Source organism: Rhinoderma darwinii, chromosome 8 (assembly GCF_050947455.1).
Source record: "Rhinoderma darwinii isolate aRhiDar2 chromosome 8, aRhiDar2.hap1, whole genome shotgun sequence".
Taxonomy (NCBI): domain Eukaryota; kingdom Metazoa; phylum Chordata; class Amphibia; order Anura; family Rhinodermatidae; genus Rhinoderma; species Rhinoderma darwinii.
In genome coordinates, this window is record NC_134694.1 from 11,938,925 (window position 1) to 11,952,138 (window position 13,214).

A 13,214-nucleotide genomic window follows, 5' to 3' on the forward strand; every position below is an offset into this window, starting at 1 on the left:
GAAAGATCCTGCTTGTATTTTGCCTCCAGGTATAATCATTTCCTCGATCGATTCTGATTTAGTCTCTGATATTGCTGCTGATCAAGGTGCAGCTCCCGGGAACCTTCCTGAGAACAAGCTGTTTGTTCCCCTGCAATTCCGGCTAAGGGTACTTAGGGAAAATCATGACTCCGCACTATCTGGCCATCCAGGCATCCTGGGTACCAAACACCTCATTGCCAGAAACTATTGGTGGCCTGGGTTGCCTAAAGACGTTAAGGCCTACGTCGCCGCTTGTGAGGTTTGTGCTAGGTCCAAGACTCCCAGGTCCCGACCAGCGGGCTTACTGCGTTCGTTGCCCATTCCCCAGAGACCTTGGACACATATCTCCATGGATTTTATCACCGATTTGCCTCCATCCCAAGGCAAGTCGGTGGTGTGGGTGGTGGTGGACCGCTTCAGTAAGATGTGCCACTTTGTGCCCCTCAAGAAACTACCCAACGCCAAAACGTTGGCTACCTTGTTTGTCAAACACATCCTGCGTCTCCATGGGGTCCCTGTCAATATTGTTTCGGACAGAGGGGTACATTTTGTTTCATTGTTTTGGAGAGCCTTCTGTATGAAGTTGGGGATTGATCTGTCCTTCTCCTCTGCCTTCCATCCTGAAACCAATGGCCAAACGGAGAGGACTAATCAATCTCTAGAACAATACTTAAAGAGGCTCTGTCACCAGATTTTGCAGCCCCTATCTGCTATTGCAGCAGATCGGCGCTGCAATGTAGATTAGAGTAACGTTTTTATTTTTAAAAAACGAGCATTTTTGGCCAAGTTATGACCATTTTTGTAGTTATGCAAATGAGGCTTGCAAAAGTCCAAGTGGGCGTGTATTATGTGCGTACATCGGGGCGTTTTTAATACTTTTACTAGCTGGCCGTTCTGATGAGAAGTATCATCCACTTCTCTTCAGAACGCCCAGCTTCTGGCAGTGCAGACACAGCCGTGTTCTCGAGAGATCACGCTGTGTCGTCACTCACAGGTCCTGCATCGTGTCAGACGAGCGGGGACACATCGGCACCAGAGGCTACAGATGATTCTGCAGCAGCATCGGCGTTTGCAGGTAAGTAGCTACATCGACTTACCTGCAAACGCCGATGCTGCTGCAGAATCAACTGTAGCCTTTGGTGCCGATGTGGCCGTCACGATGCAGGACCTGTGAGTGACGTCACAGATCTGCACTGCCAGAAGCTGGGCGTTCTGAAGAGAAGTGGATGATACTTCTCATCAGAACGCCCAGCTAGTAAACACGCCCCGATGTACGCACATAATACACGCCCAGTTGGACTTTTACTTTTAAACACACCCACTTGGACTTTTGCAAGCCTCATTTGCATAACTACAAAAATGGTCATAACTTGGCCAAAAATGCTCGTTTTTTAAAAATAAAAACGTTACTGTAATCTACATTGCAGCGCCTATCTGCTGCAATAGCAGATAGGGGCTGCAAAATCTGGTGACAGAGCCTCTTTAAGGTGTTTTGTCTCTGACTGTCAATTTGATTGGGTCTCTTTCATTCCCCTCGCCGAATTTTCCCTTAATAACCGGGTCAGTAACTCGTCAGGGGTCTCTCCTTTTTTTTGTAATTTTTTGCTTTAATCCACGGTTCTCCTCCGTTTCACCTGGTAGTTCCAACAATCCCGAGGTAGAGGTCGTTCATCGGGAACTGTGCACAGTCTGGGCCCAGGTTCAGAAAAACCTAGAGGTGTCCCAGAGCGTACAAAAAACTGAGGCTGATAAAAAACGTTCTGCTAACCCCCTGTTTATGGTCGGGGATCTGGTGTGGTTGTCGTCTAGGAACTTGCGTCTCAAGGTTCCGTCCAAGAAGTTTGCTCCCTGGTTTATTGGGCCGTATAAGGTCATTGAGGTCCTCAATCCTGTCTCCTTCCGGCTGGAGTTACCCCCGTCTTTTCGGATACACGACGTGTTTCATGCCTCCCTCCTCAAACGCTGCTCCCCGTCCTTGGCTCCCTCGAGGAGACCTCCTGTTCCCATCCTCACCCCTGAGGGGGTGGAATTCGAGGTGGCCAGGATTGTGGACAGCAAGATGGTCCAAGGCTCCCTCCAGTACCTGGTCCATTGGAGAGGATACGGGCCCGAGGAGAGGACTTGGGTACCCGCCCGGGATGTTCAATCTGGGGTATTGGTCAGGAGGTTCCACCTGCGTTTCCCCAGTAAGCCAGGTCCACTTAGAAAGGGTCCGGTGGCCCCTCATAAAAGGGGGGGTACTGTAAAAGATCTGCCAGGCACAGCTTCGGGGTTAACTCCCAGAACTAATCAGTCAGCACCTGAGAATACATCCCTGAGACTGACTCCTGCTTCCACCATTCAGGCTGGCAGGCTTAGGAGTGGGAGAGCCTATCGTAACCTGGCCAGACTCAGCTAGCTCCCGCCCTTGGTCTATTTAAGCCTGCACTTCCTGTCCCTCGGTGCTTGTGATTCTTTCCTTGTGGTTTCCTGGCCCAGCTACAGCTCCTGCTATTTTTGATCCTGCTCCATACAGACCCTGGCTTACCGACTACTCTTCTGCTTTTCGTTTTGTACCTCGCACACTCCTGGCTTGACTCGGCTCGTTCACCACTCTGGTTGCTCACGGTGTTGCCGTGGGCAACGGCCCCTTTTCCTTGCTTGTGTTCCTTTGTATGTTTGTCGTGTTTGTCGTGCACTTACTGAGCGCAGGGACCGCCGCCCAGTTGTACCCCGTCGCCTAGGGCGGGTCGTTGCAAGTAGGCAGGGACAGAGTGGCGGGTAGATTAGGGCTCACTTGTCCGTTTCCCTACCCCCTGCCATTACAGTATGTGTGTATATATAGCACGTTATTCTTCGCGATCTTGTACACATGATTCATTATACCAGCGTCCGAGTTGGGTTTCCCAGGACCCTCACACTTCTCTCAAATCAGTCATATAGTCCGACATGGCATCTGCAGGAAAACCAACCATCGACTGACTGGTAAGTATTATATTCACTCAACCCGAGTCTAATATTAAAGGGGTTTCCACTATGGCTCCCGTGTTAATAAATTGATCACAGGTTGTCCTGCTGCTAAGACCCCCAGTGATCGGCTGTAATCTGCTGGAGAACCTGACAGCGAGTGCTCTATTCCCCTACAGCGCCGCCATAGGGGAAATGAATCATTACACAGTGCCCACTGAAATCAATGTAATGCACAGATGTGCTGGGTCCTCCCAGAGTTAGAGACCCTTTATAACCACTCTCCAAATGGGGGACCCCCTCTATTAACCCGGGAATTCTCTAATAGGGGATTTGAGAATTGCAACCCTTGGGGTTATCTCACCACAATAATGTTCTCCATGGGACTACCGAAGATAGTCTTTTGGCTATCTTCAGCAGTCCCATAGAGAATGATTGGAGTGGCAGTGCACGTGCACGACCGCCGCGCCATTCATTCAGGGGACTCGAGATCCCCATTCTCTTGAGCGGTGGGACCCCCCCTCCCTGTGATCACACTTACCACTTTTCCTGTGTAGGGGTAATAAGTTGCTGTGGTGGGATAACCCCTTTAAGTTCTACAATTATACAAGGTTTTCTGTAAATAAAGCTTAATCACTGTATATTGAAGAGTTCTGAAACTTTCTAATGTGTGGTCAATTCCTCACCATTTTCAAGATCTTTACTTGCTGTCGGTGGATAGAAATTCTCCACAGGCAGAAGATCAGTGTCAATAAAATCTATTAGTCTGGTGTTCAGGCTGTTTATCTTGCAAGGGAATTGTGTACACTGGATACAAACCCTCAGCTGTGAAAAGTATTGGGTCTTTCCATGTTTTAAGGCTCTGGATGTTAATTTATTCACTGACTGCAAGCAGAAGTCTCGATAATGGAGTTATTATATTTTTTATATACAATAAGAAAGGAAAATCTCTTTAAGGTATAGAGTCTATGTATGTTGATCACTTACTGCATAACTGCAAGTGGCTGTATCCTGTGCCATGTATACAACCACGTCAAGAGGGGAATGGGAGGGTCTCTGCTTCAGACAACATCTAAGGGGGGGGGGGGTGTCCTTAACTTTCCTTGCAGTGTAAGACATATATATTGTGTCGCACTGTGGGTATATACTCTTACATCCAACTTCTGTCCCATTGAGGCTCAGGCTTCTCTCTCTCCACCATACTTTAAATTCCAGCTTTGCGCGTCCAGAAAAATTTCTGTCTAGAAGTACAAGAATAACAAAGTCAATGCATGGAGAACTGATTTCCATCACAGCAAGGACAGGTTGATCATAAGCTACAGGAAAATATATCCGGTAATTGCGGCCTCAGTAAGGGGGTCCTAAATTTTCCATATATTTACATAGCTAACTATTTCAGATCATTTTCGGATTGATGGGTTCTGCAGAATTAAAGGGGTTGTCAGTCCCAAAAACTGATAGTTTTATCCTCCGAATAGGCCATCAATATCGAAAAAGGCGGGATCCGACTTCCAGCACCCCTGCCGATCAGCTGTTTTGAAGGGGCCACAGCACTCGTAGTGGCGGTTCACAGTATTACAGCCTTCTCCCATTTGAGTGAATGTGTGTGTCAGCGATTCACCGTATGAGCAGATAGGAAATGAAGGGGAAGCCGCGCTCATACGAGCGCTGCGGCCACTTTAAAACAGCTGATCTCCCTGACAGCCTGTTCTCTGTGCTGCTGTGAATACCTGTACTATGCTCTCATCGTACTTTTTACGCCAACCCCCCCACACGGGATGCCACTTAAACTTCCAGGCTGGTGAGGCTGAGCACCAAGTCCTCCTCTACCTCCCACCATTGCGTGCCCCACGACGCCTCGTTCTCTGACCCACTCTGCTGTGCTGGCTGCCCATCAATGAGCAGAGTAGAGGACTGAGCCGCAGGCTTGGGACATAAGGGAGTCCGAGCCGGAGGGCAATCTGAGGACAAATGACGCTAGAAAACACAGGATGTGCAGTAGCTTGTATTGTGCAGATCCATCTTAAAAAAAAAGATATAAAAAAAAAAGAAAGTGTGTATATTGAACTGTGCGTGTCTTAACCCCTTACCGCACCATGACGTGAATGTACGCCTTGGATTGCCTTACCTAGAGGCTTCATGACGTACATTCAGGTGGGGGGCAAAAGACAAATCCGCACAGGGTGCCATCTAACCGAAGGCCAGCCCTGAATTTACCCGTGTGTGTGTGTGTGTGTGTGGTCATAGTGATGTCTATGGGCCTCGTATCCAATGCGTCATATAAACAGTGGGTTACCTGGTTCCTGACGGGATGAATACTAAACATACGTATTCACTACAGGCGACTTTTCATGTTCGGATGCCAGTGTTGTTAGGATTTTGTCTGTGTCTGATGGACGGCCTAGAAGAATATATTATTATATCACTTGTCGTATGTTGTAATATTAGTCATACAGGCCGTGGGCAATGATAAAAACCTAAAAGCAGCTTATAAGCTTATTAAAGAGGAATTCCACCCCTGTGTGATCTGTGTTACAAGTAGTCACTGCTCCAGGTTTTTACCCTCTCTAATATACTTTCTGCATTAATTCCTCATGGTTTTCAAGATCTATGCTTGCACTTATTGAATGGAAACCTTTTAGGGTATGTTCACACGGCAGCGTCCATTACGGCTGAAATTACGGAGCTGTTTTCAGGAGAAAACAGCTCCTGAATTTCTGACGTAATGGCATGTTGCAGGCGTTTTTCGCAGCGTCCATTACGGACGTAATTGGAGCTGTTTTTCTATGGAGCCAATGGAAAACGGCTCCAATTACGTCCCAAGAAGTGACAGGCACTTCTTTGACGCGGGTGTCTTTTTTTAGGCGCCATCTTTTGACAGCGGCGTGTAAAAAAAATGACCGTCGGCACAGAACATCGTTAGACCCATTCAAATGAATGGGCAGATGTTTGCCGGCGCATTGGAGCCGTATTTTCGGACGTAATTCGAGGTTGAAACGCCCGAATTACGTCCGTAAATAGGGTGTGTGAACCCAGCCTTATTGTCTACCTCCTGTGGATAGAAATCTGTCCATGGTCGTGTGGTGGACACACAGGTGCGCGGTTTGTTACAATACAGTTATCAGAGTTCTGTTTTGTAACACCTGTGTGTCCATCACATGACCCTGTAAGAAGCCGTGCACCTGTGTGTCCATCACATGACCATGTAACGAGCCGTGCACCTGTGTGTCCATCACATGACCACGTAACGAGCCGTGCACCTGTGTGTCCATCACATGACCATGTAACGAGCCGTACACCTGTGTCCATCACATGACCATGTGACGAGCCGTGCACCTCTGTGTCCATCACATGTCCATGTGACGAGCCGTGCACCTGTGTGTCCATCACATGACCATGTGACGAGCCGTGCACCTCTGTCCATCACATGACTATGTAACGAGCCGTGCACCTGTGTGTCTATCACATGACCATGTAACGAGCCGAGCACCTGTGTGTCCATCACATGACCATGTAACGAGCCATGCACCTCTGTGTCAATCACATGACCATGTGACGAGCCGTGCACCTCTGCGTCAATCACATGACTATGTGACGAGTCGTGCAGCTGTGTGTCCATCACATGACCATGTAACGAGCCGGGCACCTGTGTCCATCACATGACCATGTAACAAGCTGTTCACCTGTGTGTCCACCACATGACCATGTAACGAGCAGTGCACCTGTGTGTCCACCACATGACCATGTAACGAGCCGTGCACCTGTGTGTCCATCACATGACCATGGACAGATTTCTATTCACTAGAAGTAAAACGTAAAAGTTTATAATGCAAGCATCCTGAATCCATGAGGAATTCATACAGAAAGTATATTGGAAAATTGTACAACTTTTTATTATACAAAGAATAAACATTATTTCCTGAACCGGTAATACTCATCCTGTTTTATATTATTATATAGAGTAAAGTGAAAAAGCCAAGCGTTTCTAGTGCTCCTACTAAGGCCGGATTCACACGAGCGTGTTCGGTCCGTGATATACGGTCCACAGGTCAGCCGCATTTCCCGGACCGAACACACTGCAGGGAGCCGGGCTCTTATCGTCATCTATGACGCTAGGTGTCGCTGCCTCGCTGCGGGAAAACTGTCCCGTACTGAAAACATGTTTTCAGTACGGGGCAGTAGTTCCATGGACAGGCAGGGACTCCTAGCGTCATAGATAACGATGATGCTAGGAGCCCGGCTCCCTGTTCTTTATATCATGGACCGAACACGCTCGTGTGAATCCGGCCTAAGGATGAGACTATAAGCTTGAAGGGGTTTCCCATAATCATTATTTATTACTTATCCAGAGGGAGAGGTAATAAATATCTCATCGGTGGGGGTTCGACCGCTGGGACTCCCACCGATCGTGAGAACTGGCTCACCTTGCTGTTCCTGGGCGCCCCATAGGAATAGAGCTGTAGTGCGCATTCTCGGCCAACTCTTCATTCATTTCTATGAGGCTCCCAGGAATGGTAAGGTAAGCCCAATCTCATGATCGGTGGAGATCCCAGCGGTCGAACCCCTACCGATCAGATATTCATCACCTCTCTTGTGAATAGGTGATAAATAACGGATAAGGAAAAAAACACTTTTAAGGGGTTTGTTCCAGATGAGAAAGAAAACGAAGGCTCTATTTTCCAGAAACAGCGCCACTCTTGTTCTTTGGCTGCTACTAGTATTGCAATGCATCCCCATTCATTTTGAATGGGCATGCCTTTCAATACCAGACACAGCCTATAAATAGGAGTGGCGCTGTTTCTGGAAAAACCTTCTCTTTTGGTGTGCTCTGTATGGACAGGGATGTGTAGAATAGAGATCCCTGAATGCATTTTGTCTTTCCAGTTCAATCCCCCCCCCCCAATCTATCCTGCCGTCATGTAAAGAAACAGTGGCCCCCACCCCCAAGATCAGCTTCCGGAAGATATTAGAGAAGTGTTTCGGTCTTGTACCCCTATTTCGGAGAGCCCCTTTAAATAGTGACTAGTATACAGAGCTACTAACCAGTGTAAGGACTTGCAGGAGGACAGAGCTGTGTACAGATAGGGGACAATCAATAGAACTGAGGGGAGGACAGGCGTCCAGCTGCTTCTATAGAATTCAGGGCAGGATGTGGGCACCTGCAGCAGCTCCGCAGGGCATCGCTCTGTATAGGACTCCTTTACCCCAGTGGCCCCAAGCAAATACGTTTCCTCACTCCAAACGTCTTGTGCTGACATCCATCCAGAGAAAAGGAATGTACCATTTCCCGGCGGGGAGCAGGGAAGAAGTATAAAATAAGGTGGTACTTGCTGCAGTACAGAACTGCATGCAGTATGATCACTGTGCATGTGAGTTGAAGAAGGGGAGGAAGTGCGAGCCTCAGCTGATAAGATGGCAAGAGCCAAGATGAAGAATTCTCCATCCGAGATCAGCACAGGTTCCAAAATTGTCCCTCCAATTACAAGGGAAGACCTGAACGGAGTCAGCCCCCTGCTACCGGCTCGAATTATGGGGTCCCTGACAAGTGATGCAGGGCAGAGGTACCGGTCATACCCTATATATATATGTATTGCAGTGGCGCATGATGGGGTTGCATGTGTTATGTGGCACATATACGGGTATGCTTTGCATGACTGCCAGCTGATGCCCGTAATGCAGCATCTTTTGACAGCTCAGGATGCAGATGATTTCATTTTTGACATTGTCGGTCCACTAGGGTGTAAATGAATGGATGATAGGTAAGGTAGTAGACGGCTTCACCTATAACCTATGCAGTGCCCCCTTAATTATGTCTAGTGATGCCCATGTTAATGTATGGTTGATGCTGCAGTGTTTCTTACTATAGCAGGATGGCTGAATTGTGTTTACATAGCTCAGGTCACATGGTGTAAATCTGTGGAGCTCCAATCAAGTTTGTATACGGCTATATAGCGCCAATCGCCCCTGTGCCCATTTTTCCATACACGCAGGGGCCCATGCCATAGGAAGTTAATTGCATCTGAGTTAATTGATACATAAGAACTTAATTGGGGGTAGCGGTGCTTAAAGAGTTAATCCGCGTCCAGTCTGATCAGCTACCGCCGGCCTCGCTCTTTCCTGCTTTTTGGGGCCGTATTGAATGTGATTTCCAGTGCAGACCACAAATGCAAAGCGTATCTGGGTACCTGCCACTGTGTACAATGTACATCATCCTTCATTTGCATGTACAATGGCTGTAATTAACTCTTTAGGATCCTACCACAGAACACCTGCCAAATACTGGTTTATTTAACGATTGGTCACCTTTATGTTTTTCAAAAAGAAAAACTTTTTTTTTTTTTTTTGCAAAATTAGCTCATTGGGGCAAAAATTTTAATTTTAGATTCTTTTGGGATGTTGATGCGAATGAAGGTTTCAGTGTTTACAGTCTCAGGCCACCTGCGGGAGGTTCTGGCCCAGTGTGAGACATTCTTTATAAGCAGCAGGCGAGCTCGGATCATAAGATCAAGTCGATCCCCCACTGCTCACTTTGTAATCTTACTTCAGATCGTAGTGGGACAACAGGATTACATAATCTGTGTGATTTCCGGACTTGTTGCATATTAATGGATTATTTATTTTTTTATCCTTATTATTATGTATTTAAAAGTGGTATGAACCATTGCTATGCAATCTAGGACTCTCCAGTCATAGCTTGTCAGGGCATGCTGGGGGTTGTAGTATCACCACAGCTGGATAGCACCAGTTTGCTGACCGCTGATATACTCCATAATGTACTCGGGATACGGTATCAGGAACTTGTAGCATTAGGTTTCTAAACCTAAGAGCCATGTCCAGATGAGCTCTCGCCACTGAGGACCACAACTCCCACCATTGCAATCAATGGATATCCTATAGACTGTATTTGAATAGACGACTCGACACACTTTCCTGATAGACGTTGTTGCTCCTCTACTAGTATCTCCACATCTTTTACCCACTATCCTGGTGGTTAGCAAGCTGTGGCTCCAACCAAAAGTCGTCAGGTTACCATGGGAGTTGTAGTGTCACCATAGCTAAAGAGCCATCAGCTGAACATGACTGGTATACACCATGCTGTACTCAGGATATAGTAGTTGGGGGCTTCGTAGCATCAGGTTTTCAAACCTCTTCCCAAGAGCCATGCCAAGGAGACCTCTGGCCACTGGAGGACCACTACTTTTACCATTATATGCATATATATTAGAATAGACTCATTAACATGTTTTCCTGGGATGGGTGGTGGGGCTCCTTCACTTCATTGAGAGTGGCCCCTAGCAGCTAGACCCCCAATCAACTAATAAGTAGGGCTTTATCATCAGAATTGTCGAAGTCCTTCAATACTTTTCTATTCAACCATTTCTTGATAGACTAGATGACCACTAAATGTCTGCCATTGGCTTCCACATCACCTAGATTTACTAGTCTTATGTCTAGTTATGTTATGAGGACCAGGGCATGTATTACCACATAGTGAGGTTGGTTGGTAATTTTTAGGTAAAGGAAACCAGGCTGAGAACCTCATTGGTGGTCATAGTGGCTTGGAAATCTTATCACTCCTAAAGGATTGTCTGCCTTAAAAAATAAAACAAAAAAAAACTCCACACCCTATTAGGGGTACTCCCTACAAAGAGAATCTCCCACTATGGAGGACCCAGTACATTATACAGACGCCCTATTCATTTCAATGTGAACTGTTGTGATGCTACATTTCCCCTGCGGTGGCGCTGCAGGGAAACTGGACACTTACTGCCGTTTTCCCTCACTGAGCTTTTCGTCACTTTTTAAGAAAAAAGAATAGTCGAAAGCGGGCAACCCTTTTAAATGAAAGAGTATATTGGAGTTGATATCATGGCAGGAAGGATTTAATAGACTTTGCGATAAATAATAATGTGACCCATAAAGTGGCTATATCTTTAGTAGATAAAGTTAAGGGTTAAAGGGGTTGTGTAGGATTCGAAAAAAGGGTCTGTATTTTTAGCGCAACCCTTGTCCATGAGCTGTATATGGTATATATGGAGCCTAGCTGCAATACCAGGCACAGCCCATAGACAAGTGTGGCGCTATTTCAGGCAAAAAAGACCCTCTTTTCTAATCCTGGACAGCCCTTTTCATTTTTAAGTGATCTTGTTATAAAACCAAAGGCGGCCAAAAGAAACCTAAGGTTGGTCGGCACCCCCAACTATAGGAGCACATATATCATTCATGAGTTGTCAGCACCTGGAGTAGTTTGGCAGCCGGCATTTACAAGTTCTCGTTCTGTACGCAGCCTCGCTATTCAGCCAATATCTTTATCAAATATTAACGAAGAACAAACAACTTATAGAAAGCCTTCAACGAATTAATTTGTAGCATCGGGCTACATTCACACGAGCGAGACAGATTTACACGCGTACAAAAAGAGCGATAAATCTGTCCGTGTGCGTTGCGTTCTGCATCAGCGTGCTTTGGAATTGGCATGTGTTTTTCACGCACTCGCAAGCACTTTTTTTTTTTTTTTGCAATGTAATTGATGCGTAAAACACGGACAGCACACGGATGTCGTCCGTGGATTTCACGCACACATTGACTTCACTGGGCGACTAGGTGCGTGAAAACGCACCAATATGGGACATGCAGTGAGTTTCACATACCGGACATTTGCTGCATGAAAGACAACGCATGTGTGAACAGCCCCATTGAAATCAATGTTTCAACGCATAGCACACGGACAAGAATCACGCTTGTGTGAATGAGCCCTTAGTTGTATCGAAGCTCAAGAGAACACTATTAAAGGGAGAGTGCCCCAATCCAGGTCATAGATGTGATCTTAACAGGGTTATACAGGATTAGAAAAACATGGCTGCTTTCTACCAAAAACAGCGCCCCACCTGTCTACAGGAAGCAACGCCCCATAATACGACGTGTAATGGAAACTCCATGTGCCTATGTATAAAAATGGAGGGGCCCACACTGTGGGGGAGGGGCGTAGGCAATACCGCGATATGCATTAGACTTAATTTGTAGGTTTAACTACCTTTATAGGGTCTGATTATAGGTTTACAAATCTAGAATACATCTTTTAGTGTGAGGCTACACGTGTTTTTTGTTGCAACATTTTGCAGCAAGTTTTTTGAAAAATGCTGTGGTTTTTCGGAAAATTGCGGCAAAACTGCGTTAGAACCGCTACGTGTGGTCTCATCCTACTAGTTCTCAATCTTCTTGGACATGGACCTAGCGGCTTCCTTTTTTAATGTAAAGTTTCGCTCAGGAAGGATGCGGTTTTGTTACACAATCTTATTGATTATGTTACCATGGCAACCGGAATTCTTAATTGGTTCTAATTGGGATTGCATGCTTGATCCAGAGGTGGATTTTTCAGTTTTAACAGTCTGAATGAGATCACAAATGGCAGGAATTGTCTCTTATTGAATTATGTTGGCACCTTTTAACACTATTCTTATTTTAGGACCCAACATTCTGTGCTGATTAATTTCCTAATATATCTTTATAGTTGTCGGAGCTCCGTTTTTTTGATAGAAAGCTGCAGAGACCGAGTAATATGATAAAATGATTGTTTTCTGCAGTCACCACTAGGGGGAGTTTGCTGCATACTGTTTTATTATTGAGTGTAATGTATAACCAGTATGCCTTAAGCTCCCCCTAGTCAATTTAAAAGGGTATTCTGGTTATAACAAGCTATCTGTCACGGTGGGTTCGTGGACCCACTGGGCCGTACCGCCTTGGCGGTATGGCAGCTGGCCAACAGGGCGCAGGTTACAGTCTATAGTTCGTATAGAGTACCTGTGGCAGCTCGGACAGTAGCAAGGCAGGCTCGGCTAGGACTATGCAGCAGGTAAAAGTCAGGCGTGGTGTAGCCGGACAGGCGTGGTGTAGCCGGACAGGCGTGGTATACAGCACAGCACAACTTCAGCTCAGCACGGCACCTGACCAGGATAGTACGGGATACAGGAGCAGGGAACACTGGGAACTGGGAAACACTAGGAGACCTTTTGCATAGACAAACTTGGGGTACGACAACAACGCTCAAGCGTGGGAGGAAGGGGCTGAGCCCTTCTTATAGTCCAGGGTGCTATGGTCTAATTAAACATGAAAGTCCGGTGCGCGCGCTGCCCCTTTAAGAGCGGGCACGAGCGTGCTCGCGCACCCTACGGGACCCGGCCGAGGTGAGCGCTGAAGAGGAGACTGGGGCCAGCGCTCGCAGATCCATGGCTGCGGGCGTCAGGAGG

At 46.8% G+C, this 13,214-nt stretch overlaps 1 protein-coding gene across 5 annotated transcripts in view; it reads left to right on the forward strand.

Annotated features, from left to right (window-relative positions):
* The window catches only part of KCNT1 (potassium sodium-activated channel subfamily T member 1), a 203,350-nt gene that overhangs the window by 87,810 nt on the left and 102,326 nt on the right, over window positions 1-13,214 (forward strand). For 2 of the 5 annotated variants that reach the window (XM_075835097.1, XM_075835095.1), the window contains exon 1: window positions 8,168-8,528. The exons of the other annotated variants lie outside the window; for them this stretch is intronic. In XM_075835097.1, the coding sequence (XP_075691212.1) occupies window positions 8,380-8,528 (149 nt within the window). In that variant the 5' untranslated portion in view covers window positions 8,168-8,379. Of the gene's footprint in view, window positions 1-8,167; window positions 8,529-13,214 lie in introns of those variants that run through there. 5 annotated transcript variants of the gene reach the window in all.